The sequence below is a fragment of the Neomonachus schauinslandi genome, chromosome 6, assembly GCF_002201575.2.
Source record: "Neomonachus schauinslandi chromosome 6, ASM220157v2, whole genome shotgun sequence".
Lineage (NCBI taxonomy): Eukaryota > Metazoa > Chordata > Mammalia > Carnivora > Phocidae > Neomonachus > Neomonachus schauinslandi.
Window position 1 is genome coordinate 1,638,804 of NC_058408.1, and position 24,438 is coordinate 1,663,241.

Below are 24,438 nucleotides of genomic sequence, written 5' to 3' on the forward strand. Positions count from 1 at the left end.
TATCCTAACTCTGGCTTCTAATGCACACTGATCCAGTGCTCGGGAGGGTGCCGGGGGCAGAGTGGATGTTCATTCAATACATGGATTTTGAGTGAATAAATGATTTCTAGAACCATGTTCTTTCCACTTTTCTAGAAGGACAGAATGTCGAAGCTGAAAAAAAACACATTCAGCTGTCTCCGTTTACAGGTGAATCACCAAAAATATTTATGCATTTAAATAATTTGACCTGATCCTGTCTGTAAACAAGATGAAAGCATCCACAGTCAAAAAGAAGGGTGAAATTGCAGTAATCATGGAGATTACTGCCAGGATTCTACAAACTGAATCACCCTACCTCTCCCAAATGCCAAGGAAGTCTCTAGAAGCTTGGAGTTTCGTCTGTGTCCTGTTCTTCAACCTACAGAATACACAGATCTGTCGGTTTGCTCGCTCGCTCTGCCCTTCCCTCTCCCATTGTGTGTGTGTGTTGAAAGTTTTGGAAGAGAAATACCCAACACAGGTGAACCTTGACACACCTCACTAGTCTTTTTTTTTTTTTTTAACATTTTTAATGTACACACCACAAAACCCATCCGTAGATGGATTGTAGCATTTTACTTCTATAATTATTCCCAGTAAATTTTCAGAGTTGTGCAACCATCACCTGGTTTAGTCTTTAATCAGACCTTCTGAAGTTTACGAAGTCTCTGTAATAACCCTTAGTGGTCTCAGAAATGCGTAACTATAATGGCAAATGATACTGAAATGCAGGCAGTATAGAATTTTCTTTTTCCACAATCCTGGGCTCCCTGTCACCCAGAACATTCTGCTGCTGTATGTAGCCCGGGGAAGGGAATCACAGGATCTACTGGACCTCATATAAAAAAGTACCTACAACCTCTTGGGCCGCTGGGCTTTCGCCTTACGGACCCACAGCGCGCCAGGGGGCGGGGTCTTATTCTCAAGCAGTCTCGGCAACCGCAGGGGGTCCTCTCGCCTAGAGCTTCCGGAAAGGGGCGGGGCCTGGCCTCCGGAACTTTTCGGACGGAGGCGGAGTCTTCTGCCGAGGGCCGTTCGGAAGAAGGCGGGGCCTACCTCGCATCAGGACCAGTCTGGCTGCACCTGCATCCTTCGCTCAGAGCATCCCTGGAGCATCTTAGGAGGCGGCCGCAGCTGGCAACCAGGGGCCCGACCGTCGCAGGAGGCGTCCGCCAGACACCTTCCCCCTCCCCTGAGCTAGCGCTCTACAGCGGCGGCCTCGGTGCTGACCGGGCGCCCCCAGACTTGTCCGACCCTTGAAAAAGCGTTTATAGCAATAGCCTCTGGTTACGACATGGCTGAGATCACCAATATCCGACCTAGCTTTGGTAAGTGGAGTCGGGAAAACTAAGCCTGGGGCAGTGGGCACCGCCGCAAAGCCAGAGGGGCCCAGTGCTGGGAGGGGGCGAAGCCCACATCAGGGCCTTCCAGCGCCGGCCCCGCTAGGATGGGGCCTGCCACGGCGGCCGGCGGCGCCTGAACTTGAGCTGCGGGCTGCAGGAGCCGGCCCGGCCGGGGGCTCGCTGGGGGTCGTGGGTCCCGACGGACGCGCCAACCTGTGTGGGCCGCGTCAGCGCTCTGCGGGGTGGGAGTGGGGGGCAGGACGCGGGCCCCCCCTCAGGGCGCGCAGGGCGGTGCCCCGTGCTCCCCCTCCCACCCCTCGGGCTGCGGGGGAGGGCGGCGGCGGGGGATGGGCGACAAGATGGCAGCTGGGGGGCTGGGGGTACGTGGGCTGGGGGACGGCAGCGGAGCAGCCAGGGCTGCGGGGGCGCGGGCGCGGGGAGCCCTGCCCAGCCGGCGGTGGGGCGCGGGGCGCAGGGCCGGCGGCCGCCGAGGACCCCCTAGTGCGGTTCTGCACCGTAATGGTGGGTCCGTCCGATGCTACCAAATGGCGCTTGGCGCTGCCGAGCCGGGGATGACGTGATGTCTATTCTGGGCCTCCTGGCAGCGCCCAGGCCCCTCTTCCCGGGCCTTTGTTCCCTGTTTCCCTGGCTGGCCTTTTCGAAAGGGGGACTCACCGCGCTGGTGCTGGCGGGGGCGCGGGCCCGGCCGGGGGGAGGGGCAGAGAGGCCGGGCCCGGGGGAGGCCGCTTTGTGTACCCGGCAAGGCATTACGTCATCGCGGAGCGGCTGGTCCCCGACCCGGGCCTCCAGGCTCCAAGCTCGGCTGCACTCCCAGGGGCAGAGAGTGGAGTGGAAAATAGGGAGGAAGACGGGAAAGAAAAGCTGGATCAACGAGTTTTTTCCTTTTTGGGGCTTCCTCCAAAATGTGCTAGGGTTGCAAACTTCCTGGGTTATGCTTTCCTGGTTGAAAAATAAAGGAGCTGCCCTGCTTCTCCCTCACTTCCAGCCCAGCTTGGATGAGAGTTGCTGTCAGCCGAGGATTCCTTCATATCCCCTAAGAGAGTCTATCTTTCAGGCAATCCAGAAGGTTTGAGCATCCAGACAACAATTTTTAGGGTGGGGCCACAGTCCAACTAGGAAATGGCTTTTCTCATTCCCCAGTGAGAGGTTCATGGAAATGAGCTCTCCCACTTCAATATCAGGAAGAAGACATCAGATCAGGGGAAGTATCCAGAGAGCGAATCACACCCATTAGCTACTGGTTCCCACTGATTCCCCAAGGCTTAGCTGTGTTTCTTTCTTCCACTCCACCTTCTGCATCTCTATCTCTGAGTCCTAAATTTACAACACAGTTGTCCCTTTTGTAGTCACATGAGCACTCCATGATTTTTCTTCCTGCTCTTTCTCTTTTGTCTTATGCCTTCCTTCCAACATATTCTTTTCTCTAATTGCAGTTCCAGATTCCTTGGAAAGTTAGAGCATGTGGAGCATAATATAGTGGTTTCCTTTAGAAGGAATATTAGTGGGAAAGAGAAAAGAAATTACTTCAACTTTTACATACTCTCATTTTATTTAATCCTTACAGCATCCTCCGGTGTAGGCATTATTATATATATTTGCCAGATGAGGAAACTGAGGTTCAGTGAGACAAAATAACTTGGGTCAAGTCAAACAAACAGCAAAGGTAGTGCTAGGACTTAAACCAATGTCCTGCTGATTCCAAAGTCCATTGTCATTTCACTGTATCACCCTGGCCCACTTGACAGGGAAAAGCTGTTTTAGTAAAGGGAGTGTCAACAGCAGGTCTGGTCCAAGGCTGAGAGGCGGGGCACAGCCCAGAGACGTCTTACGGTCTTTGGACGTATACAGGGGTCCTACATAGACAGCTGCCACTTCCGACGTTCTCACATCCCATAGAGTACTTCATTTCAAATGCCTTAGCCCTTGGGAGGTGCACCCAGCCAACACTCAATTAGCCGTGACCTTGGAGGACAAAAGGAGCAAGCAGCACAGTCACTGCAATTTATGACTACTTTAAAACCCTGACTTCAGCCATTAGTTCCAACTTCCTTTTCCCACCAAGCTTTTGATGAAAGCAAGACAGAGGGTTCCTAGTTTCAGCATCTCCGATTTTCTAGTTCACTGCCTTGGGTGTGGAGGAGAGAGGCAGGGGTTAACAGATACTAAAACAAAGAAGAAAGAGGGGGAGAAGTGGGAAAGCAGGTGGAGGAGAGTGCCTGGAAGAGTCCACAGATGGCTTCACAGGTTTGTCTTCTTTTCCTTCCCTGTCCTGAAACATGGGAATCCCTCCTCTTCTCTCCCCATCCCGCCTCCATTTTCTAACAGCAAATGTGGAGGCATCAGTGGGCACTCTCCAGACCACAGAATAAATCTATGGTGGAGCCAAAAGGATCACTCAGATGTCTCCCAGCCTGGGCCTTTATATCTCTCTTTTAAATCATTCTCAAAAATGTACCTGTCTGGTTGGTTTCCTGCTTTCCTCGTTTCATGGAGGTAAGCTCTTCACTGTCATTAATCAGTAGCAAGCAGTTTTCAAGAAAGTCCCTGATTGGTGAGCGGAGAGACACTTTCTCAGATTGTGCCCATTTTCATTGACCATGGAATCCAATCAGTTTTTCAGCTGTTTACTGAGCTCCCTTTAGATGCAAAGACTCAAGGACTCAGAGATGGACAGGATGTTATTTCCACCAGCTTTCAAGGAGCTTCCTACCAAGGCTGCTCGCATTTTGTGAAGCCTGTCCCTAACAACTCTTATTCCACTTGATATTCGAGAAACAGTATTATTATTTAGTATGGCCGTGGACATGGTCACCTTCATTTATTTTGTTAATGGCTTTACTCCTTCTCTGTACTGTATTATTAAAGGATGTAACCCCTTCTTTTCTTGCCTGACCCCAACCTTCATAGAATCATGGAAGGTTGGGGAAAGAACTTCAGAGACATTTAGTCCAATCCCTACTGAAGAAATCTCTTTTAGAATATGCCTCACCAATGGAGATCCAACCTCTGAAAGTTTCCAGTTGGAGAGTCATTGCCTCATGAAGCAATCTGAGCCATTGTGAGGCAGTTCTAATAATAATTTGACTCTTTTCACTGAGTCAGAGTCTGTCTTCTTGTAGCCTCCTGCCCTCCAACGTACAATCCAACCAGACCTCTTCCATCCAAAGGCCTTCAATAACTAAAGAAGGTTATTATTCCCAGAACACTCAGCTCCAATTCCTTCAGCTTTTCCTCATTTGGTATGGTTTCCTGGTCTTTTATGACCCTGATTATCCATCATGTAGAGACGCTCTGGTGTCAGGCAGACCAGGGTTTGGATTCCATCACTGCCATTTGCAACTACGTGGCCTAAGGCAGATTTGAGTACCCAGGCTCCTCAGTTATAAAGTGGGGATATCGGTGGTACCTAGTCAACGAGTTCTTTGGTTCAGAGGGAGCTCTGGCACAGGGTCTGGCAGGGACACAATAAACGTGCACAAGAAAAGAGCAGTTGTTATTCTTGTCCGTGCTAGGCAGAACAGGATATATGTCATGACCGGCGCAGATTAAATCATACTACCCCCACCCCCCATCATCTGGACATATTCACAGTATTCATAGTATGGGTTGGCATCAGACTTGTGGTCACCTGAACAACTACTTTTTTTTTTTCTTGAGAGAGAGCGCGCACACGTGTGCACATGGTGGGGAGGGGCAGAGGGAGAGAGAGAATCTTAGGCAGGTTCCACGCCTAGCACCGAGCCCGATGCGGGGCTCAATCGCACAACCCTGAGGTCAGGACCTGAGCCAAAATAAACAGTCATGTGCTCAACCAACTGAGCCACCTGGGCGTCCCACAACTAGATTGTTTTTGCTCAGACTTGTCAAGTAAGGTCTCCCGTTGTGTATTGATAGGTTTTGAAGACCAATATAGAATTTTACATTTGTCTTTGATATATGTAATCATATTGACTCACTTTTCCAATGTGTGGGGGCTGTTTTGAATTCACTGATTCATTTGTTCTCTGAATACTTTACTAGGTGCCACGTGATTCTAGGACGTGGGGATATAGCAGTGAACAAAACAGACAGTCAGGGGGCACCTGGGTGGCTCAGTCGTTGAGCGTCTGTCTTTGGCTCAGGTCATGATCTCGGGGTCCTGGGATCAAGCCCTGCATTGGGCTCCCTGCTCGGTGGGAAGCCTGCATCTCCCTCTCCCACTCCCCCTGCTTGTGTTCCCTCTCTCGCTGTGTCTCTCTCTGTCAAATAAATTTAAAAAAAGAAAAAAAAAAAAAGACAGTCACTATTCTTACCAATCTTCTCTAGTAAGGGAGGACAGACAAAATATGTCAGGAGTAATAAGTGCTATGTAGAAAAATAAAGCAGAGCGACGGAGATAATATCTCACTGGGGGCAGCCAGGAGATACTTTTCTGGTGAGGTAAGGTTTGAGCAGAGGCCTGTAGTGAGTGAGGCAGTGAGCCGGGCAGATACGTGGTGGAAGGATGTTTCAAGAAGATTCTGGAATGTGTTAAAGTCATGTTCATTTCCTTAGTTCTCCCTGCCCTACCCAAGTCTTCCCCTAAAAGGTAACACGGAAAAATAGAGGTCTTTTATGGAAACCTTTAAGGCCTAAACCCAGTTTGGCTTCAGTGGACTTAAGGGGGAAAAGAAACCCCAAACTGGTTAAGGGGCCCCACTTGTATGGGAAAGGACAAGAGTAAAAGAAGGAAACAATGTTTCTCTGTCGTTATTTGTTCATTCGGCAAATATGTACCAAGTACCAGCTCTGCATTTTTGGTGCTGGTGAGACAGAAATGAACAAAATAGAAAAAATCCCAGTCCTGGTGAAACTTATTCTCTAGTGAAGATATGTTTCTTGTAGTAAAATCATGTACGTGTGTGTACGCCTGTATGTATTATGTGTGTGCACATGGGCGTGCGTGTCACTGTGTGTGAGAAAGGTAAGACGTAAGGAGAGAGTTATGCAGGGCGAGGACTCGTGGGTCTCAGTGGGAAGAAGGTTGAACTTTTATTGTACGGCAGTCAGGGAGGGTGATACTTGAGCAAAGGCCTGACATTTTCCACAGTCCTTATTTCTTCCTATTTAAAATACAAGTATTTGGGAAAAAAATAAGTAAAATAAAATAAAACAAGTATTTGGAGCTAAGAGCTGAAATTTGAAACATAGTTTTAAAGTACTCAGATCCAGCTTTCTTTTTACCACCTACCCACTTTTACCACCCCTGAACACCCTACCCGGACCACCCAGAGTCAGCCCTACATCCTTCCACCCCAACGGCCATTCCGTCGACACGAGCCCACTGCAAACCCTGTACGGGATGCCGTGGAATATTCTGCTGAAGCCAGATGTGGCCCATGCCCTGTGTGCTGTGTAACGGCTCAGGTAAAAGGTGACGTTATAACACGAGGCAGCTTTATGTGAAACACAAATCGGTAAGAGGGAACCAAGTCCTTAAGTGCTAAGAGAAGGCCAAGAAAAGAACAGGCAGTCGGGTTGGGGCCCTTTAGGGAAGGCTTCCTGGAGAAGCGGAGGATTCCATGCAGGTCTGGTGGGAAGGAACAGCCCTGGATCGGTGGGACAGGATGGCTGGGGGCCTCTCCCAGAGGGGGGGCTTCTAAGCCTGGACGAGCGCCTGTTGCTGTGCAGGCTTGGTTGCAGGTCCCTTGGCTCTGCAGGGGGGTCGGTCTGGACAGGGGGCTGAGGTCCATCTGCCTTGACACCCTCTGATCTCCACCTTCAGATGTGTCCCCAGTGGTGGCTGGCCTCGTCGGGGCATCTGTGCTGGTAGTGTGTGTCTCGGTGACCGTCTTTGTGTGGACATGCTGCCGCCAGCGTGCAGAGAAGCAGCACAAGACCCCACCATACAAGTTTATCCACATGCTCAAAGGCATTAGCATATATCCAGAGACCCTCAGCAACAAGAAGAAAATCGTCAAAGTGCGGAGAGACAGAGGTGGCCCTGGGAGGGAAGGAGGGCGTGGGAATGTGCTGGTGGATGCGGCAGAGGCTGGCCTGCTGGGCCCCGACAAAGGGCCCAAGGGACCCAGCTCTGGCTCCTGTATAGACCAGTTACCCATCAAGGTGGACTATGGGGAAGAACTGAGGAGCCCCGTCGCGAGCCTGACCCCCGGGGAGAGCAAAAGCACATCTCCGTCATCTCCAGAGGAGGATGTCATGCTAGGAACCCTCACCTTCTCCGTGGACTATAACTTCCCGAAAAAAGCCCTAGTGGTGACGATCCAGGAGGCCCACGGGCTGCCGGTGATGGACGAGCAGACCCAGGGTTCTGACCCCTACATCAAAATGACCATCCTTCCCGACAAGCGGCATCGGGTGAAGACCAGAGTGCTGCGGAAGACGCTGGACCCCGTGTTTGACGAGACCTTCACCTTCTACGGCGTCCCATACAGCCAGCTGCAGGACCTGGTGCTGCACTTCCTTGTGCTCAGCTTCGACCGCTTCTCCCGGGACGACGTCATTGGGGAGGTCATGGTGCCGCTGGCCGGCGTGGACCCCAGCACGGGCAAGGCGCAGCTGACCAGGGACATCACCAAAAGGAACATCCAGGTGAGGAGCAAGAGTGTGTCGGGGAGGGCCAAGAGGTTGGGGGAGACGAGATCTCAGGGAACAAATGGAAGGGCGGGGCCTGTATGAACGGCGGGGAGGGGCTGTAGGATCAAGAATCAGCAGGGACCAAAGTAAGACGGAGGGCCTGCTCCAAAAGGAACTTCGCGAGGAGAGAGGGACAGGTGGGTAGCTGCTGAAATTTCACTTCGTGGGTGGCATCCTGACACTAAGTCCAGCTTACTTGGAGCAGGCTCGTCCCCACCAGTCCTAGACCCTCATCCTATCAAGGGCATGGCGCTGGTTTCTTCTCCAAAGTCCTGTGTGATCTTCTACCAGTGAACCATGATGGGGCTTCAGTAATTCTGCCCTCAGCTTCCCTGTCCAGCCCCAACCAGGTCAGGTTAGGGTCCACCCCAGTGCAGGTTCGTGAGCTGCTTCACCTCCGAGCCCCCACTCCAGGCCAAGCCCCTACTGCAGACCCTCCTCCTCTGAGCCCTGGGAATGAGAGCCCACCCTCCTGCCTTCTCCCCACTGGGCCGGCATTGGCTCTTGAGTTGTAATTTCACGGCTGTCAGAACCATGCCCCCACTCCCCCTGGTTCACGCGTTTCTTACACAACTGGGGGGGCAGTGTGGTTGTCCACTGAGCACTCTGTCCACACAGGCTGACATCACGCCCCAGCTCGCCGCTTCCCGGCCCAGGGGCACAGCTGGATCACTGCATCCTCCTAGGCTTCTGTTGCCCCATCTGTAAAATGGAGCTGATAACACCATTCTCCTCAGAGGGCTTGAGGATTAGAGGAGATGATGTGTCTGGCACACTGTTCCCTGGGGGAGAGAGACCATCTTGGCAACTGCCCCATAGTGAGTAGGTGCCTTGAAAGAGGTTGTTGGCATTTTAAATTTAGACTTTCATTCCTGTTTCAAGGTACAACCTGATAACAAGGGCTTTGAAGTCGAAGCTGAGTTTGAATCCAAATCTCGCCCGCTCCCTTAGCTCGGCTTAGCAACTCTGATCTCAGGTTCCCACAGGAATGAAACAAGAGGATGCCTTTGCACAGCCCCTCGCGCACAGTGACCCTCCAAGAAATCGGACCCGCTATCCTTATTGTTGCTGCTGTTTCTACTATTAGTGAGGCTTGGTCACCAGAGATGTATGTGGTTCGCAGACGTTTCTGTTCTGTTTTGACAAAGTAAAGGAAGGCAAGGGAGCCTGAGTCAGTGCAGAAGGAGGTGGGGGGTTCAGAAAGGATGTCAGAGCCACTGAAAACAACTGCACATCTTGCAGAAAGATGCACGGCTTAGAGGCCATGCTTATCTCCTGAGGCCCACCTACAAGCCCACACTGGACTCACTGGGGAGGCAGGGGGCTCGGGACTGGACAAGAGAGGCTTCCGGGCCAGTAGGGGCTGCGTGTGCAGTGAGCTCCAGGCACAAGGTGTACCCTCTACCAGGGGGCACTGCCCCTCGGAGCGTGTCCCAGGCACCTGTCCCCCTGCCGCTGGCCCAGCCGTGCCCTTGCCCAGAGAACCGCTCGGCCTCGCAGAGGCCAGGAAGCCCAGGCGTTTTCAGAGTATTAGAGGGGTTTGATCAGGGCATCAGCACAGCTCCAAGGCCAAGACACAAGGAGACATCCTAGAGTCCACCACAGCAAGGCTCTTGTATCCTCTGGGGTTGGAGTCAGAAGCACCGATAGACACTGGGGCTGTGACCTGCTTTCATCCTGCTCCCTCCCCTCCCCCTTGCCTGTCATCTCTTTTCCTCAGGGTTCTGCCAAGCCCTCGGGGCTCGGGCTGGCTGACACCCCTTTCCTGCAGCCCCAGTGCCCCGCTGCCTGCCTCCTTCCAGCTGCCCAAGCCGTCCTTCCCTGTAGCCCCAGCTTGGTAGAGCCATCTCGCTGGCTGGACACCCCCAGACGGCTCATGCTCTCATAGCCCACAGCCGAGGGCAGCCAATGGCTCTGTGCCAAGCTGCAGCTGGGAAGAGACTGGCCAGGAAAGGGACTGGTGTGGGCTGGGAACAAAACAGCCTCAAATCCAGGACACTGGCCAGGACAGACAATGGCGTTTGCCAAACTGCCAGGGGCTCTTGGCAAGAGCCAGGTTTCTTTCCACTTTATTAACTCCCTTCAGAAGGGACAAGCCAGGGCTAGGATCCTGAGCAACACGTCCCCTGGGAGAGGCCCAGACAGGACACACAGAGGCTGTGCGCCCCTGCACCAGAGCTTTCCAGCCTCCTGGACATCCTGAGCGTGTTTCCCGAGCCGGCGCCTGTGGGCAGGGCTGTGTTCCGTCCTGAGCCATGGCTGTCACCGTGCCGGCCTGGCCGCTAGTCCCCAAGCCTCCCTGCAGTGCAGCCTCCGCGTGTCTCCCAGTCCTCCCTGCCGTGGCCAACAGTCTGCCCTTTCTGGATCTCCCCTTGGCTCACCACTTAGAGCTGCTCTGAACCATTCCACACTCTGTAAAGAGCTTTTTCTGGTCTGTGGAAGGCATCCCCTTAGAATACGGGGCCAAATTATCTTCTCCCACCCAGAGGCCTCGGTGGGCACTGGTGAGATTTGCACTTTCCCCCCCGCAACTGCATTTCCTTAGCAGAAACTGCATTTCCCCTCCTTAGCAGAAAAATTGCCTCTTGTCCTTTCCATTATCCGCTGCAATCCAGCTGAGGAAGCCCAGGACTGGTCATCCTCTCTGACCCTTCCATCTCGCTCCTTTCTCTGGGCCAGCAATCACCGTCTCTCTAGGTCTCATCTAGGCTGGACCAGGAAGGCTAATGGGATCACCGAGAGCACTCTCAGCTCTTATGAATATATAAGACGTAGGAAGCATTAAAAATTAACCCTTGATGGGGTGCCTGGGTGGCTCAGTCGTTAAGCGTCTGCCTTCGGCTCAGGTCATGATCCCAGGGTCCCGGGATGGAGCCCCGCATCGGGCTCCCTGCTCGGCGGGAAGCCTGCTTCTCCCTCTCCCACCCCCCCTGCTTGTGTTCCCTCTCTCGCTGTCTCTCTCTCTGTCAAATAAATAAATAAAATCTTTAAAAAAAAAAGCTAATTCTTGAGTCTAACTCAGAGATCAGAGATTTGGGGCATTATGTATACTGTGATTTTTCACTAATAATCAAGGGTTAACTTTTTTTTTTAAGATTTTATTTATTTATTTGACAGAGAGAGACATAGTAAGAGAGGGAACACAAGCAGGGGGAGTGGGAGAGGGAGAAGCAGGCTTCCCGCAGAGCAGGGAGCCCAGTGCGGGGCTCGATCCCAGGACCCTGCGATCATGACCTGAGCCGAAGGCAGACGCTTAACAACTGAGCCACCCAGGCGCCCTCTAGCTTTTTTTTTTTTTTGAGGGGCAGCTTTTTTTCTAATATTTTATTCAGGACATTTTTTTAAAGTAGGCTCTCCACCCAATGTGGAGCTTGAACTCACAACCCTGAGATCAAGAGTCTCCTCTCTTCCGACTGAGCGAGCCGGACACCCCTCGGATAAAAATTAACCTGAATTTACATTCCCGTAATAAATCTCCCACAGGGAGAAGGAGGTGGTCCAGAGAGGGCGAGGGGATAAAGAACAGAAGTAACTGGCCAGTGGGTCAGGCAGAGTTGTTGGACTCCCCCAGTCTCTCCAGGTCATTGTTTTCCAAATCACTTCCTGCCTTTCCTGGGCCGCATCTGGTGTTGATGGCCTGTGACAATGGTCATGGGAATGACAGGATTATTAAAATCTCAGATTGGGAAGGACCCTGAGAGGTCCCACAGTGGAGCCAGAAGGGACTGAAAAGAAAGAAACGAGCCAGGAAGAGGGTAGCTGTGCTTTCATATCGGGGAGAAGATGAGGGATGTTCTTGTTTCTCTTGTTTTCCCATGACTGTGAGTTGTGTGGAGGTGGCCCTTGGGACTTCTAGCCCCACTGAAGGTGTGCTGAGGATGTGCGGGTCCACCTAGTGCAAGGGCCCTGTGGCTGGACGGTCACTCTGGGAGGGGCTCTGCTGATTACAGGGAACAGAGCCTCACCTGAGCACTTCCTTCATCTGCGTGTCTTCTTCAAGACCTCTAGTCCACTGAGGGCGACCGGAGCCCGCTGTCTGAGAGCAAAGCCTCCCAGCTCTTTCAGGCGTGGATAAGACCCTTTCTGCCCCTGTGCTTCCGCCTGCCTCACTAGGCCGGGGGGCTAGGAAACGGAGCTCGCTCCCAGCCCCTGACAAAGAGCCCTTGAGAAAGAACCATTGACAATGCTACTTGCAGTGGGAATTGGGTGGAAAGAGAAGAGGGACGTGAGATCTGGCCTTTGGTGCAGAGTAAGAGCGGGACAGGCGTTCTGCCGTGTAAAATGGCCAGAGGTGGGGGGAGGTTAGATGGAGAATAACTGCCTGAGGGGTGATTTTAGGGGAGAAAATTATTAGAAGGGCAACCAGAAGTTGTCCACTTTCCCAAAGCTAGGGAAGGAGCTTGGGGATTTAGATTTTACAAACATTTCGCTCTAATGGGTGATTTACAAAACACAGTTTTAACCAAATAAGTAGGAAATCCAAGCTATAATTTTATAGTCAAGGCTTTTTTTTTACAAATAAAACTCTTTGTTTTTTGGGTTTTTTTAATCATCGGGTTTATTTTATTTACTTATTCATTTTTAAGTAGGCTCCACCCCCAGCGTGGGGCTTGAACTCATGACCCGCCATCAAGACTTGCATGTTCCATGACTGAGCCAGCCAGGCACCCCTCAGAAACTCTTTGTTTTTCAAATCAAGTTTCTCTTTTCCCCTTCTTCTGTATAGTTCAAATTGTATTTTTTTTTTTAAGATTTTATTTATTTATTTGACAGAGACAGCGAGAGAGGGAACACAAGCAAGGGGAGTGGGTGAGGGAGAAGCAGGCTTCCCGCCAGGCAGGGAGCCCGATGCGGGGCTCGATCCCAGGACCCTGGGATCATGACCTGAGCCGAAGGCAGACGCTTAATGACTGAGCCACCCAGGCGCCCCTCAAATTGTATTTAAAGACTGTATGTGCATATTCAAGGGTGGTCCAGGCACAGACCTCAAATCGAGCTCACATTTCCTTATTCGTGGACTGGGAGGGGAGTGCGGCCCAGACCAGCCCAAAGTTCTTTCAGGATCAGTGCACCGGAGCTCTCCGTGGTGGTGGAAATGCACTCTGTCTGCCCGAGGACACTCGAAATACGGCTCGTGTGACTGAGGAGCTGAAATTGTCATTCTATTTAATTTTAATGAATTAAAACTTAAATGTAAGTGGACACATGGAGCTAGTGCCCCTGTTTTGGACAGCTCCGTTCTGAATGTTCTTCTGGATGGCATTTAATTCTCTTTTTCATGTGTGATTCCTCTCCTGATGTCATTTGGCTGTAGCTAATAGTAAAAATGAGTTTACATTCTCTAATTGGGGTGTGACTCATGTCAAAAGGAAGCAGGCCAGAATAACACCGGTTGGCAAGGGTTTTTAAACTGGGATTTTAAACTGGCTGAGGGTACTTCCCGTGGACGTAATCAAGAGCTGACAACATCTATGTTATGGGTAAGGAAAAAATGTGGGCCTTCAATCTAGCAGAGAAAAGCCATGAAAATCCTTTTTCAAGTCTGTTCTCTTTGGGACTTCAATTTCAAAAGATAAAGTCTTAAGTTTACATTTTAGTCATCTTATGCCCTAGGAGAGACATTTCCCTACGTTCCTAGAATGACATAGAGCCTCAGGACAGTTTCTGAACCATGTGAAGTATTAGTACAGTTTCATTCCTTGAGACGAGTTGGGCCTCTAATCAAAGCACAGACGTTGAGGTTTCTCTCCTTGTTTTTCACTGATGAGCTAATTCTGTGATTTTCCGTTGTTGTTCCTGCACAGATTGCACCCCCCCAGTAGGGAGTGCTTGCTGAGAGTAGGCTTCCCCCTCGAACCCCTTTCCATCCCCCTTTCCCTCCCCCTTTCCAGCCGACCCTGAGTAGACGCACGATAAGTCATTTTGTGTGTCTGTGGCATATGGAAGGCCGGTGGTGGGTACAGTCTGTTCTTGCTCAATCAGAGAACACTTCCTGGAGTAGGTGCCATTTCTTTGGGGCTTTGTAGACTACAAGGAATAAGAGTTGGTAGTAGGGGGATTTTTGTCCCAAATTTCCTTATTTTGTCCAATATTCCTGGAACCCCACCTCCTTTTGTTTTCCTTCTTCCAGCCTCATCCCTAATTTATAAACCAGAAACACACAAAATTTTTAAAAATTATTTATTTATTTATAAAAGATTTTACTTATTGGGCGCCTGGGTGGCTCAGATGGTTAAGCGTCTGCCTTCGGCTCAGGTCATGATCCCGGGGTCCTGGGATCGAGTCCCGCATCGGGCTCCTGGCTCGGCGGGGAAGCCTGCTTCTCCCTCTCCTAGTCCCCCTGCTTGTGTTCCCTCTCTCACTATGTCTCTCACTGTCAAATAAATAAATAAAATCTTAAAAAAAAAAAGATTTTACTTATTTATTCGACAGCGAGAGAGTGAACACAAGCAGGGGGAGCGGCAGAGAGAAAAGCAGACTCCCCGCTGAGCAGGGAGCCCGACGCGGGGCTCGATCCCAGGACCCCAGGATCATGACCTGAGCCGAAGGCAGACGCTTAACCGACTGAGCCACCCAGGCATCCCAATTTTTTCAAAAATTAAAAAAAAAAAATGAGAAAACAAAAGAAACATAAATAAATAAATAAATAAAACAAAAACAATAAGCGAGAAACACAAGAAATTGCCCTCCACTTCGGTGAGCTCTTCTTGAGACGCGTCCTGCCCCGTGCTCACCTCCGCTGCGGGCGCCTCCTCCGCAGCCTGACGCACCAGCCTTGGGGCCCATCTCCCTTCAGTTCGTGCTCCAGCCTCACCAGAACAATACTAGTCTTCGTGAACAGTAACACAGCAACAAGTGTGTCCCTCCGGGGCCGGCAGCCGCACCCCCCACCTGTGAGCTCTGGCTGGCTCTGCTGTTTGGTTAGAAGCCCCCCCCGCCCCGCCCCAGTCTCCCTCTCTGCCGCCCGCCCCACCTCCCACCAGCATCCAAGGGCAGCACCTCCCCTCCCACCATTCTTGGAACACAGTGGACCCAATGCCCTCAGAGTCCGCATTCTGCCGCCTGTCCTGACCGGTCCTCCCTCTGTACGTCGCCTCTCCTACTCCTCCTCACCTTCCTAAACTCAGCCCGGAGGTCAGCCAGCAAGCCCTCCCCTGGGTCCCCCAGCAGCACTCAGACGGGCTCCTTACTACTCTGATGAGGGCAGGTGTGTTTGTCTGTCTCTTCTGGGCATGGTAAGCTCCTTGGGAGCAAGAACGAGATCCTGGGCGCCTGGCCAGCTCAGTCACTGGAACACGCAACTCTTGATCTCAAGGTTGTGAGTTCAAGCTCTACATTGGGTATAGAGACAACTTAAAATTAAAAAAAAAAGAAAAGAAAAAATGGGGAAAATGAAAAAGAGAAAGAAAAACAAGAAAGAACCAGGTCCTATCGGCTCTGGACCCCCAGCACATAGCAATGTATCCAAGTATTGTTTAAAATGTCCTTTGGGGGCCAGAGCATTTTTTCATTTTCCAAGCAGAGCCTAGAATAAAATTCAAAGAGGGGAAGCCCAAGCTGTGGGCACCGGGGAGGAGGCCAGCTTGGCTGGAGAAGACACTGGGAGGCGGACAGAGCAGGCGTGCGTACTCACCGTGCGGAATGGGGGGAAGTTCAGGAACCTGCCCAAAGCCAGGGGGTGAGAGAACAGCGAAGTGAAGGCTCAGCCCCAGGTCTCCTGCCTTCCGCCAGCCAGGCTCTAAAACTGTTATCGCAAGAACCGAATGAGGGAATGGGAGAGAATGCGCTTCTCTAGGCGTTGACACAGGTAAACGTTTACCCGTTTTAATGTATTTAATCTTCTTGATGATGGTGTGAGGTCAGTGCTGTTTTTATCTGCACCTTCAGACGAGGAAACTGGGGCACAGAGCCGTCAAGTTCTTGTCCAGGTCACACAGGCAGGGGGGGCAGAGGACTTGAATCCAGACCAGTCTGGCCTGAGCCTCGCGCTCATGAATCCGAGGCGAGGCCACCTTTCCATGCCGTCGGTTTCATTTAGTATCAGGACTGTAATGAGAATGTGTCTGTTTCCCCTCCCTGTTAAACATGGTAGTAACACACTGGCGGGATGCACAGCTTCCGGGGCCCTCCGCAGCCCCCCCGTCCTGGCCTCTGCACACCCGCTGTCCCTGCCCTGCCCCCGCCCCGGCCAGGACTCTCATGTGCTGTTTCCTCTTCACAGAAGTGCATTAGCAGAGGGGAGCTCCAGGTGTCTCTGTCCTACCAGCCCGTGGCACAGAGGCTGACCGTGGTGGTCCTCAAAGCCCGACACCTGCCGAAAATGGACATCACCGGTCTCTCAGGTAGCAGCTATTTACCTCGACCTGCCTCGGGCCCCCTGGCCCCACGCCGCCCCGCCTGCACCCCCGACACCCTTCGGTCCCCACCTGTTCCTCTGCGCATGTTCTCTCCCCGGTGACTACCTAGGCTCTAGATGTCCCTAGCGCGGGAGGGGCCCCGGGTGAGTGGACAGGGTTCGACGTTTGGTGAGGTGTCCTGAGGGGTGTCCCGACCTCTCCAAAACACAGCAGGCATCTGTGAGTCCCTGCGCCCTGGAAAATGCTTCCCAGTGTCATGGGCTTTCTTCACTCCTGACTTGGGGAAGTTGTTCTGTTATGTTCCTGCTTGGTTCCCTTGGCCTCTTGCCTGGGCAGGCAGACCCACCTAAAGTCACAGTGCATCTGGTGTGCCGTCCCTGGAGACCATGTGTGAGTGGCCACCACAGAGTTGAGCAAACCCCCCCCCCCATGAAGCCACCATTTGAGAGGAGGACCGTGTCATGGGCCTGTCTCCCTTTTCTCTTGTCTCTTTGGTGGCCCCAGATCCTTATGTCAAGGTGAACGTCTACTATGGCAGAAAGCGCATTGCCAAGAAGAAAACCCACGTGAAGAAGTGCACTTTGAACCCAGTCTTCAACGAGTCTTTCGTCTACGACATCCCCCCTGACCTCCTGCCCGACGTCAGCATTGAGTTCCTGGTCATCGACTTCGACCGCACCACCAAGAACGAGGCGGTGGGGAGGCTGATCCTGGGGGCACACAGCGTCACCAGCGGCGGTGCCGAGCACTGGAGGGAGGTCTGCGAGAGCCCCCGCAAGTCCGTGGCCAAGTGGCACAGTCTGAGCGAGTACTAGTCCCCCGGTGGGGACAGAGATGCCAGACAGGAGCAGACTTGGAACCTCCTTTTAGTTGTAGAAGATTTCTTACAAAACACACCCCACAATGAACACCCCACATGACCACAGCTGCAGATCAGTTCTTAGCGATGACGATTTTTCTCCTTTGCAAGGCACTAGAAATCCTTTTTTTTTTAATGGGGAAAAAGAGAGGGAAGGGCCTCACAAGTCTATATATAACAATGTAACCTTATACTTGCATGTCTAATACAAACTGAAATTAGCCTAACTGCCAATATCAAGTTACAGATTTTGATCCATGAAAATTGTGTTTTGTGCCGAATTGTATTTGCTGATTACCTGAAATTGGCCTCTTTTTACTGGGCTTCTCTGGAGAGTGACTCCCGCCCCCCATCTCAGCAGAAGGATGTTGTTTTGCTCATGTAAAACCTCACAGTGTCGTCATCCCCGTCTTGTCTCCTTCCCACCTCGGACAGCTCTGCTCTTTAACTGAGCTCAGGGTCCAGAGGTCTGTCGTGAGCCAAGAAACGAAGTTGGGGTGGATGAGGCCGGGTGTGCAGGGCAAAGAGGATTTGGTTCTTGCTGCCACACTGCCGCGGGGAGGGCTTAGGGGCGGTCCGGGGTTAACTTGCGATGAAGTACATGAACACGGCAGACTTCGAGGTAGAGTTCGGGTCTAGGAAACTAGAGGTCTTCTCTGGAGAGAGCTTCGAAGCCTTCCAGTCTGGCCAGGGTGGCTCCAGGGAGCTGGGGCGTTCGTTGTTCGTGGGTGTGGGCAGAATGGTGCGTCCGCCACCCCCTAGCAGCCCCATGGCCAAATGACAGCCATCTGTTGGTGTGAAGGATGAAACTGGCCTGTTTTTCCAGAAATGCTGACCCATGAGAAGCTTTAGAGTTTTCTCAGGTAGTTTAGATGAGATTGGTTTTGCTTCATAAGGAAAAGGGCCTTCAGAAATTATTCTTTATCCTTAAATTTTTCAACTGTGGCTCTTAAAACTAAGGAAATGAGTGAAATGAGTAAATGGGAGTTAATGGGTAATCAGGATAACCTGGGTTCTTTTCTACCATCCTGTCCCTCATAAGAGTGCTTAGTTCTTGGGTTTCACTGAGCGTCCAGACAAGGCGAAGGGCTGGGGGAGGCGTGGGGTCCCGACCCCCCCCCCCCCCGCCGGTGGGCAGCCTGGCGGCGAGGGGGCTGCTGTCTCGCTGAGATTAGGGCTCCGGGCTCCCGGTCAGCCGCGGCTCTGGCGTCGAGACCTGTCGGAGGGCAGAGCCCGGGCCACAGGCCGTGAACTTGTCCGGCCAGCAGAGCTCAGGTTAGCAGCCGCCGGAGCCGAGGCCTCAAAGAGCAGGTCCACCCCCTCCGACCCGCTCCCGAGGCGGCTGGGTGTCCGTGGACAGAGCGGCAACAGTGCGTGTGATGTTCTTTTAGCTCTTGTGGATTTAAGACCAGTCTGCTCCCTGAATCTTTTCGTTGTTCTTTTTAAAGCCTGGATTCTGAGCAGTGCTGAGCAGTTCTGAGCAGTTCTGAGCAGGCACAAAGCCCACTCTGTTCTTGTCCCTGCCCCCCCCACCCCCTTCATCTGACTCGCTATCCCTTCAGTGTGTCCACACCACCCGTCTCTAGCCTAAACTCCATGGAATGTAAATATTGTATCATACGTAGAAGAAAATAATTTTTGTTTTCTAAAAATGCATTTTGAGATAGTTTAATGTAAATCTGACAGGAGCATTCTGAAGCCCCATTAGGAAAAAAATCTTAAATGCTTCCTCTTCATCGCCTTAATGTCTGAAGATCAGAAATTGCTGAGCAACCCGCTTTTGTTTCCTTCCCAGAAACAATGCAAAGCAACAGCCATGGAGAGTCTGGTCTCTGCCCTGCTGAGTGTGACCTCAGCCCCTCCCGCCACAGGTCTGGGAAGGCCGCCTCGCCCTGCTCCTCTCCTCCCCATCCCTGGTAGCTTTCTCGCTCCCACTCTTCGGGTCTGTGGAGCAGCGGGTGGTGAGGTGACAGGGCGGGAACCAGCAGACAGCACAGGGCTCCTCCCTCCTACCTCACGCCTGATCCATCATGCCCTTGGCTTTGCTGTCCCTAAGTCTCTTAGCTGCCTTTGGCTTTCACATGTGCCCTCCCAGAGCTAGCCGATCCCGCCGAGGAGCAGCGCCTCCTCCCGAGTCAGTTGAAAGACGAGAGTCGCACCCAAGCTTTTGCACAAGGCATCACGGTCAGGAATGGGTTAGGGAGCGACCACTTCGGATTTTCCAAGAGTCAGGCCTTCTCTGCTGGTATCTTGATTCCTTTGGGAAGACAAGAGTTTTCCTTAATAACAAAAGTCCCTTTAGGAGTTATCCCTCCTTTCAGTTCTTCTCAGTGGAGGACAGCCAAGATGTACGTGTCCAGGAACATGCTCTCGCTAGGAAAGCAGAGAGGACTGGCTTGTGGGACAGGAGTGGCTTGCTCAGGAGAGGGAACGATGCAGGTCTTTTCTTGGAAGGCTTTTACTGTGGCCGCGATTGTGACGTTGCCCATTGCCCTCACCAGGATCCTTCTCCGATGTGGTCGTCTTTCTTTACCTTGTGTCTTCTCTTGTAAAAAAAGAAACTCAAAATAAATGTGTCAAATTAAAAAAAAAGAAAAAGAAAAAAAAAGAAAAACCCGGAAAAGCAAACATGAATTGTGTGAAACTTCATAACGCTGTAATGCTAAGCTACAATATGTAATGCTATATTGTTATGTGGAGTTTGTTAATGCACCACACAAGTGCAAAATAAAGACTGACTCACATGACACACAGGCGCACCAGCGCAGTTTTCTTGGGAGCTGGGTGGCCGTGAGCGAGGTCAGCACTCAGACTCCAACAGGATGATCCGGCACACACTTCCAGTGCGATCCCCATGTCCCCCCAAAGTCCAGATCCCAGGGGCACCTGGCCTGCTCGGTCCAGGGGGCCTGCGACTCTTGGTCTCAAGGCTGTGAGATCAAGCCCCCCATTGGGTGTAGAGATTACTGGAAAAAAAAATGCAGAATCCAGGCTCCAGACTTAGAGTCCTTTCTCTAGTCCTTCTGTTTTCCTCTCAAAATGTCATTCCTCAGACCATAACCACCAGGAAAGAGAAGATGGCTTCAGTGCTCGTTAGCCTGTCCATGTAATTGGAAATATTTATACCCCAAAGCAATTCCAAGAGGGCTGATTCTGTTCTCTCATTCATTCATTCCTAACAAAGATTTGTCATTGAGAGCACACCATATGCCAGGTGCCAGGGACACAACACTGATCCCGAGGCACACAAGGACCAGCCACGATCAGATGATCCCACCAGTAAATATGCAATCACAGACTGAGAAAGGCTCTGAAAGAGAAGGAATGCAGGCTAATGCACCCCTCGGGGGTCATGCCCCGGGATGCTCCGAGGACCCCTGCATGCCCTGAAGTTTGGAACAATGACTTTTCCTACCTTCTGTCCTGTGGAAATTGCCCTCGCTGTGTGCACGTGTTTCCTTTCTGGAAGCAGGAAAGGAAGCCCCCACTCTTAAGGTTTCAGTGAAGGAACTAAAAGTTTTTTAGGGGCACCTGGGTGGCTCAGTCATTGAGCGTCTGCCTTCAGCTCGGGTCGTGGTCCCAGGGTCCTGGGATCGAGTCCCGCATCGGGCTCCCTGCTCAGCGGGGAGTCTGCTTCTCCCTCTCCTTCTGCCACTTCCCGGGACTACTTGTGCTCCGTGTGTCAAATAAATAAAAGCTTAAAAAAAATAAATGATTCAAGAGCAAATCAGTTTAGCCACAGAGCATAATTTTTCAGAAGGCTGAGAACATCTCTGTTCCTTTTTTTTTTTTTAACTTTTATTTAAGTCATAACTCCACCGAATGCAGGGCTGGAACTCACAACCCCGAGATCAAGAGTCGCAGGCTCCTGAAACTGGGTATTTTCATGACTGACATTCACTCACACCAAATCAGTCCCCTGTCTGGCATTTTTCCAAGTTGACACTGAATTTTCCACCAAGGAGCAGGAGCAATCTTTCATTCATTCATCCCCTTACCCCCCACCCCCATTCTCTACCACTCAGTCCGCATCTCTGACATGAGATTGTGCACATCAGAAGCAGAGGTGCCTGGGGACCCGGCTGGCTCGGCAGGCATGTGACTCTTGATCTCAGGGTGGGCAGTTCAAGTCCCCACACTGGGTGTGGAGCCTACTTAAAAAAAAAAAAAAATCAGAGGTCCCTGAAGAACAGAACTGAGCCACCAAGACCTGCGCTCTTGTTATTCACATGGCTGAATTCCCAAAATCCAACACCATGCCTGGCATCCAGCAGGTGCTCAGTAAAGGCTTGTGGAATGCAGGAAGACAGGCAGGGGACACAATATTGTCTCGGAAGCAGACCTAAAGTAAACACAAAAAAATCTGTGCCTCTTCCCACTTACTACTGAGTTGGAGTTTCCAAAGAAGTCTGGTCTAGAGCAGAGTCTTGTTTTTGTCAGTTTTTTGGGTGGTACCAGTGGTGGGTGTGTCTTAGCTGCAAGCAGACCCACATGTGCTCTTGAGGCTGCCTGGGGATCTGACAGGAAGAGTGGCCACAGTGTTTTGGGTGGGACTAACCTAGAAGTGCAGGGACGCCCTCCCGGCCAGCAGAGATTTTATATTGGATTATACTGTACTGGAGCGCCTGCTTGAACTCACCTTCCTATCAAGCACTGGTGTGCAAGGAAACTAGGGCAAACATCTGATGGGGGGGGGGGGGAGTTCTGAACCTAGAGATTTTCTCCTGGCTCAGAGCAAACTGCAATAAAACTAGCAATAACCAGCTCTGGGAAGGGCAGGAAATGACACGTCCCCACCCCAGCAGCTTTTGTTCAAAAAACTGGGTGACTTAATGATATGATCGCGTGTGCTGAATTTTTTTAAGCAAGGACTACTAGACAAAGCTACAATATTTCAGTAATTTTGTCTTAAGGCCAACTCATGCTTAAAAGTTGATTGGAACTTTCAGCATACCCCAAACATTAAGACTGAACAGGCCTTTGTCCTATCCAGGGGTTTCCTTCATAATAAGGTACGAGTTTACTTTTCCTGCTAGTCCCCTAGCCACGGCCCTTGTTTTGTCCTGCATCTTCTTACTGCTTACTCTCCGTGCTCCCCACCCCACGCCACCCCGACGAGAGCCGCTAACGGTCTCCGCACCTGGTGACAGCCAGCCGTCACCGCTCCACACCGCCCTCCGATGCCCGCCCAGGGCACTCGACACCATCTGGCTCAGGAAAGGCAGCATGGCTGCCATCACAATCTTCTGGGATTCAACAGACATTCCCAGATCCTGTCAGAATTCATCAGATCAGAATCTCCAGAGGTTAAGCTAAGAAAATGAGAGAAAAAACCCAGAACTGCTCTTGCCTGTTTCTGATCCAGAGCAGACAGGCACTTGGGAGCCACGCCCACTTCAGACCTGCCTCACGGCTTCCCACGCACTCAGCCCCGCCCCGTGGGTGTCCTGCTGTGTACTCTGAGCCACAGTGGGCTTCTCCATGCTCATCCCACCTACCCCAGGGTAGTCTTGACTCACCCACTCTCCGATCCGGCGCTGGAGCCGTCCTACATACAGGATGCTTGACTTTTCTGTGGTTCCAAGTCATGCATCTTCACCTTTTGAGAAATCTTCATGGCCTAATTCTACCTACCAATTTAATCCAAATCTTCCTATGTTTTCTTTTAATTAGTCGATGTAACATGGTTTTAGGTTGCCTATGAATTGCCCTGCCTTCTCAATCCATTGTACACCCCTGGGAGCAGAAACCACGTGCTAGGAGTCTTTGGTTACGTCCACTAACTCGTGGTAGCCCAAAGAAGCTACCCTTGCCCCAGCTCCAACCATCTGGACAGTGAAGGGAAATAGGTCTGCAAGGCTCTAAGTACGGGTTGACTCAATTATGCTGTCTGGCTGCATTTTCCTAAAATCCAAAATCCATCCTGCCTTCCAGACCATGCTTGGTCCTGCGCACCAGACAAGCCGCAAACCAACTCCACTCATCAGAAGACAAGGCGCTTTCTGCAGACAGGAGCTGAGGCGGCTCTCGCTTTCTTCACGGACGTGGGTGCAATCCGGCCACATGGGAAGAGCACAGCACTGAACCACAGATAACCAGCAAACCAAGAAGAACAGCAAGGCTCCGCTTCCAACTTCCACTGAAAAAAACTTGTCAAAAACTGAGTAAAATACAAATACACTATTTTCTTAATTATTCTAATTTATGTTATACCTAATTATTTAACACAATTCTTAGTGGGAAAAAGAGAAAGACAAAATTGGGCGCCTGGATGGCTCAGTTGGTCAAGCGACTGCCTTCGGCTCGGGTCATGATCCTGGAGTCCCGGGATCGAGTCCCGCATCGGGCTCCCTGCTCGGCAGGGAGTCTGCTTCTCCCTCTCCCGCTCCCCCCTCTTGTGCGCTTTCTCTCTCTCACTCTCTCTCTCAAATAAATAAATAAAATCTTTAAAAAAAAAGAGAGAGAAAGACAAAATTAATTTGTGCAGCAAAAGCATTTAGAGATATGTGAGGACAGGGCGAATCATCATCAGAGAACTCAGGCCTCCAACTACTTCCCTGTGAGGCGAGGCCACAAGTTTCAGTTCCAGCTGAGCTGATAAATGTATGAACATAGTTTGAACCGAACTTTTAAAGATTTTATTTATCTTAGAGGGTGAGCACGCGGGTGCTTGGGCAGCAGGGGGGGAGGGGCAGAGGGAGACTCTCCACTGAGCGCAGAGCGCGACTGAGGCTCAATCTCACAACCCTGAGATCATGACCTGAGCCTAAATCAAGAGTCGGATGCTCAACGGACTGAGCCAGCCAGGAGCCCCTGATTACAAATTTTAATTTGAAGCTGAGCAAATCCAGGATGACTGCAAATCCGTTTTCAGTACTGAACCATCTCTTAAAGCCAAGTGCTTGTCCGTGTTAACACAGACTCCTAAAGTAAGACTTTCAATTTCTTTGTCATTCTTCTCAGTAAGTTTGGAAAAGGAGAAACACTACCAACTGTCAGGACCTTCCTAAATTTATATGATTTTTTAAAGAAAATAAGCAATAAACACTAGAAATGAGGAGAAACTTCAGAAATCACCTCGCTTTGATCTTCTCTATTATCCCACGCAGGTTAAATTCAGCCTCTCCTCGACTTGCCTGCTCTACCGTTACCGCTGGACCCAGCCCTACAGGGGCCTTCCTCCTCTGAATTTCTGAAACATTCCCAGTTGGAAGCAGGTCAT

At 51.3% G+C, this 24,438-nt stretch overlaps 1 protein-coding gene across 1 annotated transcript; it reads left to right on the forward strand.

The window, feature by feature from the left end:
• The first annotated feature begins 1,084 nt into the window (after positions 1-1,084).
• On the forward strand, positions 1,085-17,243 carry SYT11 (synaptotagmin 11). The gene is made up of 4 exons (XM_021681975.1): positions 1,085-1,349; positions 7,129-7,955; positions 16,222-16,345; positions 16,862-17,243. Exons 1-4 carry the CDS (start codon positions 1,316-1,318, stop codon positions 17,170-17,172), a joined length of 1,296 nt encoding a protein of 431 aa, XP_021537650.1. The 5' UTR covers positions 1,085-1,315; the 3' UTR covers positions 17,173-17,243.
• The last annotated feature ends 7,195 nt before the right edge of the window (positions 17,244-24,438 follow it).

Excerpts from the sequence above, each read along its gene's own strand:
- SYT11 (XM_021681975.1), top strand. The coding sequence starts at position 1,316 with ATGGCTGAGATCACCAATATCCGACCTAGCTTTG. Across the intron at positions 1,350-7,128 it reads CAATATCCGACCTAGCTTTG|ATGTGTCCCCAGTGGTGGCT; the intron begins GTAAGTGGAGTC and ends CTCCACCTTCAG. Across the intron at positions 16,346-16,861 it reads CATCACCGGTCTCTCAGGTA|ATCCTTATGTCAAGGTGAAC; the intron begins GCAGCTATTTAC and ends TGGTGGCCCCAG.